At 46.5% G+C, this 5,778-nt stretch overlaps 1 protein-coding gene across 1 annotated transcript; it reads right to left on the bottom strand.

Annotated features, from left to right (window-relative positions):
• Nucleotides 1-380: 380 nt before the first annotated feature.
• On the bottom strand, nt 381-3,448 carry STRIT1 (small transmembrane regulator of ion transport 1). The gene is made up of 2 exons (XM_062005456.1): nt 3,436-3,448; nt 381-475 (listed from the first exon to the last, which is right to left on the bottom strand). The coding sequence occupies exons 1-2, from the start codon at nt 3,446-3,448 to the stop codon at nt 381-383; spliced, it is 108 nt and encodes a 35-aa protein (XP_061861440.1).
• Nucleotides 3,449-5,778: the final 2,330 nt, after the last annotated feature.

The following is a 5,778-nucleotide window of genomic DNA, read 5'->3' as shown; positions in this document are numbered from 1 at the left end:
GAAGTCAAGGTGGCAACAACAAAGCAGGATGCAGAGCAGGCAGTGCCTGACCTACCACTGACTCCAGAAACCTCTCTCTCAATTACAAACCATTTGGAAACTGAGCAATTGGTTTGAAGATTCTTCCTAATTCTCTAATGTCAGACTTTCGTTGTGGACAAGGAGTGTAAAGCCATCGGCAGGGTGGATATTAAAAGTTACTCATTTTATACACATTTTAGTCATTAGAAACGTCAGTTTAACTCCCAGGTTCTTCTCATCAACGTCATTGCAGATCTTTCTGTCCTGTAAGACAAGGAAAATGATGCTTTATAAAGGTGGCAGTGCAAACCAAAGGAAGCAGAGATGGTGTGTGACATGGTGCAAGTCACTCACTTGCATCAGGAGAAGACAATATAAACCATTAGTGCACAGCCCACGATCCAGCCGAGCGCCAGGAGGATCGGTACCACCAGACGTGAAAGGGGCACCTGGGCTGCAAGAGAAGAGATGAGGTTATTTTCAGAATGGCCACGTCAGCTTGACACTGAATCCTCCAAATGACATACATCAAGCCCACGATTAGCACAGAGCAAAAACCTATCTGTCAGCTTAGGCCACGGTAGCTGTGATTGCTGGTTTTAGCACGGACTGGCCATACCTTGGCAGGCTTTCTAATGAGCACGGCTAGCTAAAGCCAGAGGGATTGCCAGGCTGCTCACTCCACAGTCAGAGAGGCACCAGGCTTAGCACTTCCAAAAGAAGCAGGGGAGAGGGAGGGGACCGAAGCACAGCTCAGTCCTTGGTCTCCTTATGTCATCAGAGGAACATCTGCACCAGCCTTTATGGACAGTGGCTGTCCCGGCATGCTCAGGATTCAGCCCCTGACACGTACAGCACCTTCTGTAAGTCTCATCAGGTTGGCAACAGTAAATCAGTGATTGTTTAACATTGCACCTGTTTACGATCAGCGTGAGGGCTGCATGAGAGGAGGCTGCTCCCACCTGCAAAGGGGCGTCTGCCAGCGGCTGTGCCTCAGGGACTCAGAGCTCATCTCCGGGCTTTCTGTGAACGCTGCCCAGCTCAGCTCCCTCCTATTCCATCACTGCAGTCACAGGGGTAGTTAATGTCGATGGGATTGTCTGCTCAAGGGTGTTCCTCATTTTCAAGACAGACACCAAGGTGAGAGTGTGGAATGGGAAGGCACTGCCTGCCTGGGCCAGCCTGGCACTCCACAGCACTGCACACTGCTGCTGGAACGAGCAGAAAACCTGCAGGGGCATGTGGAGGCCAGGGCAGGCCCTGCTGCTGCAGGGAGCATGCTGAAAGCAGGACTATGCTCTGTGTAAATGTGTTCCTGTACAGCATCAGAATTTCAAGGGTCCTTCTATCAGTTTCCTGCAAGCAGCAGAAGCTTGCCAGAAAGCAGCGTGGCAACCTTTGAGATCATCCTGCTTCCCAATATAGTGCAACATTTGGAAGCACAGATTCCTGGGGTCCTGAGCAGGTTACAGCATTTATTTACATTAATAATGTAAAACTGTTCACAATACCTTGCACAGTTTAGCTCAAGCAGACAGACTTTGGAGGAGTGCTTAATAATTGAAAGGTTTCCAGATTGCTCTTTGAAAGCTATGCACAACACAAACGTGGCTCACCATGACATTGCATGTTTTATCTACCCAGAGGGAAGGAAAGACAGAGCACATAGACAGAGCATCTGCATGTGCTGCCATAAAAATATTCAACAGATAGGCAACCACACAGCAAAAAAGATAAAAGCCTGCTCTGAAACCTGGTGTCCTTTTGCCACAGGAGTCTTTCTTTCCTGATTCATTTAAAGGTTGTTACTTCTTTGACACCTTGTAAGGTAAAGCTACTCTTGCTGGGAATCATTTCTCTTCACTTGCCATTTTCTCTGAAAGTCCTGTTACAAATGAAGGGCTGGATCCTACTGGGGCACATGGAAGAGTTTTGGGAGAGCTCTGATGTGCTGCTGTTGTGTCCACTGATTATGGTGTTTTGTTCCAGGAGCTCCAGTTTCAGTGCAGTGGGACAGGAGAGGCAGGCACAACCCAGTGGAAAGCTGGGCCCAGCATTTGGCATGAGGCAGCAAGCAGCTTGCTCCCAGGGACAGTTTCCTGGGAGCCATTGGGAGTACCTGTGTTTCACAGTTTAAGAACAAAAATGGCCATGAGAGCCTTTGCTCTGGTCTCCTATATGTCACAGGACAGATACCTCAAGACTTGAGTTAGATCAAAGCAGCTGCTTGCAGGACTATTTTATGCCAGGAGCAGGAGAGACTGAAGTGTGAGCTATGCACAAGGCCAGGGGCTTGGCCAGCTGAGACACTCCTTACACGCTGCCAATAGCTTGTGCTGCTCCCAAATCCAGTCTGACCACAGAACTGCTGTGGACAGGCTTTTGTGCTGATGGCATCTGCCAGCTTCCTTGTTAAAAATCAGGCAAACCCTGCAGCTACTCATTCCAGTGAGGCTGCCCAACCACTTCTCATCTGGGGCCGGGCAGGAGGCAGACAAACATCTCCAGCTGGCTGCCCTAGGGCTGGGGCTGCTGCCACATGGGCCCCTCTCAGGGATTTTGGCCACTTTGCCTTGTTTGGAAACACAAACAACAATGCACATCCTACCAATACAAAATAGGGTTCAGTGCAATAGCAGTCAGTGCAGTTTCTGTGGGTATCACTGAAAACTGAAATGAAAAGCAGCATCCAGCACCCTGTTGTAGCTGAGTTTAGTGGAGTTCCACTATCCTTCTTAGATACTAGTGGCAAAAAAGGAGGCAAAAGTCTTTAGAAACCTTTAATGTACCCATGAAGATACATTAAAGAAGCTCCTTTTGTAAGGAAAAGTAGTGCCTGCATAGGTGTGCACACGGCTAACACCAGATTTGGGGTGGTTTCCCCATCCAGAGCCCTGAGATCCAGTGAGTGGAAAACAGCAATGAGCAGAAAATGCACATTTCTGAAATGCCTCTTCTCCTTGGAGAAAGGGAAAATATGTTCCTAATGAAAAAGTCATGATTAGAACTTCACTCTGCTCTGCCACTTGGGCTCTGTGGAGTTAAATCTACACTATTCTACATTCCCTAGAGATTCACTCGGATTTCAGCCACACAGAGGGTGTATTTACAATGCTGCCAAGCAGAACTCCTTCTACACTGCTCTGTTTAATTATGTCAGTTTAAAACTAGAGCTACAGAAACCTGAAGGAAACACAACTGGTAGGATGCAGAAACACAGGAGGAAACCAAACTACTCAAAACTCATGGCTGTTAATAGAATTAGCTTTTAAGCAGAGTGCACTTTCCTACTGTAATTAGTACAATAGTGTATCATACAAGAATACACAGAGCAGGGTGGTTTCACACTCCATTGCTCAGCTTTACGAGTATTAAGAATAAGTTGTTACATTCACACTGAACTGTGCATCTTACCTGGCTCTGCCATTCCCTCCTCTGCTGGTTTTACTGGCACGTTTTGTCTCTGCAGTTGTTCTTGTGAGACTCGGGATGCTTTAAATAGAGCAATATTTGGAATGTGCCTCAGCTGCCCTGCACACTGCTGCCAGGTTTTGGCTATATGCACTCAATTGTCTAAAAAGGCAGGAGTTCAAGGGATTCAAGGTTACCTCTTCTGCTTCCTCCAACCACACATCTGTCTCCAGGAAAACTTAATAAAGAGGGGTAGTTTTTTTTGGAAGAGGGAGAGAAGGGCAAAAAACTGCTTTGGGGTCTTTTTACAGCCATGAGACACCACATGAGATATTGATGTGCATCACCATATTTAGAGCATGACAAGGAACCAGGTTGTTTTTAGTCTCCCACCTCTTCTCTTGTTCCTCTCCTATAAATAGTGGAAGCCAAGTGCTATTCAATACTGCTTGTGAGTGTATCACCTCTGTAGTTGTGATGCTTCCTCAGCATCACCAGGTCCCTTGTACTCCGTAACACACAGACCCCCGTTCAGCATCTTCCCTCAGAAGGGTTACAGCCTGCAGGCACAGGTTTTGTTACTCCTGTGAGCACTGGAGAACAAAACTCAGAGGAGGAATCTGAGAATGATTTTTTTTCCTAAACAGGATAAATCATGTGAAATTACAGTTTCTAATTCAGAAGAGAAAAAACAGGGAGACAAGTGCCAGACCTGAGCTAAAAGGCCAAGCTGCACGTGAGGTGGTATCACATCAGAGGAGAGCTCTGTGTAAAGATCCCTTGGAGTGATCCCAGCCTCAGGTTTTGAACCATGAGCCCAGGAAACCCACTCCAGGTTTCTTAGGTGCATCACACGTTAGCACAAAGGCCCTGGGTACATCTGCTTTCTCAGGGATGGGAGGACATTTTCTGTAACCTTCAGCCAGTTTATGCATAATCCCCTCTCAGAGCTGTGCCTAGACACTACATGCAGTGGGGATTCTTCCCGTGTGTTTCTGAAACAGAAGAGGACACAACAGCTGTTCAAAAGCCACTCCAGAGATCAGGAGCACAGGATGTTTTCTGGTTGTGTTGCTGTGGGCTCCCAGAAGACAAGGCAGTGCTCAGACATCATGCACATCTTCTGAGACAGATTATCCCTCATTCCTGTTGATTAAAGATTGAATATTTGACATGAGAAAATGATCACCTTTTACCCATTATCACTTGCCTCCAGAACTGCCTCCCCTCTTCCAGTGCCTGTGAAGATCACATCTTCCTTGCAGCTCTTACATTAGCGTGCAAAAAAGGAATTAAGCCAAAGTTAGATTGTAGAGCAACAGGTGGAAAAACCACTGGCTCTTCACACCAACACAACCTAATCTGCTCTAAAGCAGGTTCTTAACTCAAGTATTTAATGTTGAAAGGACTAGAACCTGTTACAATGGAAATGCAATCCCTGTCCCTGCCAAGGAAGGGTCTGTTCCTGAGCACAGGAGCTGCTTTCTAGGGATCCCTTCTCGGTTCCCTGCCCATTCTGTGACTGCAGAGGCAGAGTGGAAGGGTGCTAGACCTCGAGAGCAGCTGGGAGAGACAGTCTTCAAAACACTCACACCAAATGCAATTACGTCTGGGTATTTGTACAGGAATGATATTTTCTGTCTTAGATGCAAGAATGGAAAGTCTGGGCCCCAGGCTACAAATTACTTGTGTCCGTCTGCAGAGCACTTTCATCTGGAATGAACAAAATGACTAGCAGGGGAACATTTTAAATACAATTATTTGTACTGCTGTGATCAGTATCTTAGAAACCAGGGTGACATACACAGCGTGACCGAGCACCATTCAACCAGCACCACTGAAGTCAGTTGTTTTACATCAGTGATGCATTTAGCTTTGGATCAGCTTTGAATGTGGATCGGTTTCACTGCATACTATAAACACTCCCCATTGCTTGGTCTGTCGAGTTTGGCATTAATTCTAAGGTGATGATTACAGAGAAATGACTGGTGCCAAGTCCTGTCACCTAAGGAAGTGCTCGTCAATCTCTGCAATCAATATCTTGGCCAACTTCTTCCTTAGTCAGTTTGTGTTCAATGTTATTGGGTTATCACCTCTGTACAATGAGATGCTTCAAGGCAGAGAATTTAAGGCATTATTTCCCATTCTACAAATGCAACATTGAATGTTATTGCTTGCCCACTAACAGCTGGGCCATACCAGTATGTGTCTGCTGACAGCAGGGACTCTGGTGGCTGAGGGCTCAGACTCCCACTTGCTCTAGTAGGAATACAGGACTTAAAGGATTTTTTGAGACCTGAAACTCTGTCTTCCATTTAACAGCAACGGTGTGATAACATCATTTCA

Source organism: Colius striatus, chromosome 12, assembly GCF_028858725.1.
Source record: "Colius striatus isolate bColStr4 chromosome 12, bColStr4.1.hap1, whole genome shotgun sequence".
Lineage (NCBI taxonomy): Eukaryota > Metazoa > Chordata > Aves > Coliiformes > Coliidae > Colius > Colius striatus.
This window is presented reverse-complemented; position numbering and strand designations above follow the sequence as displayed.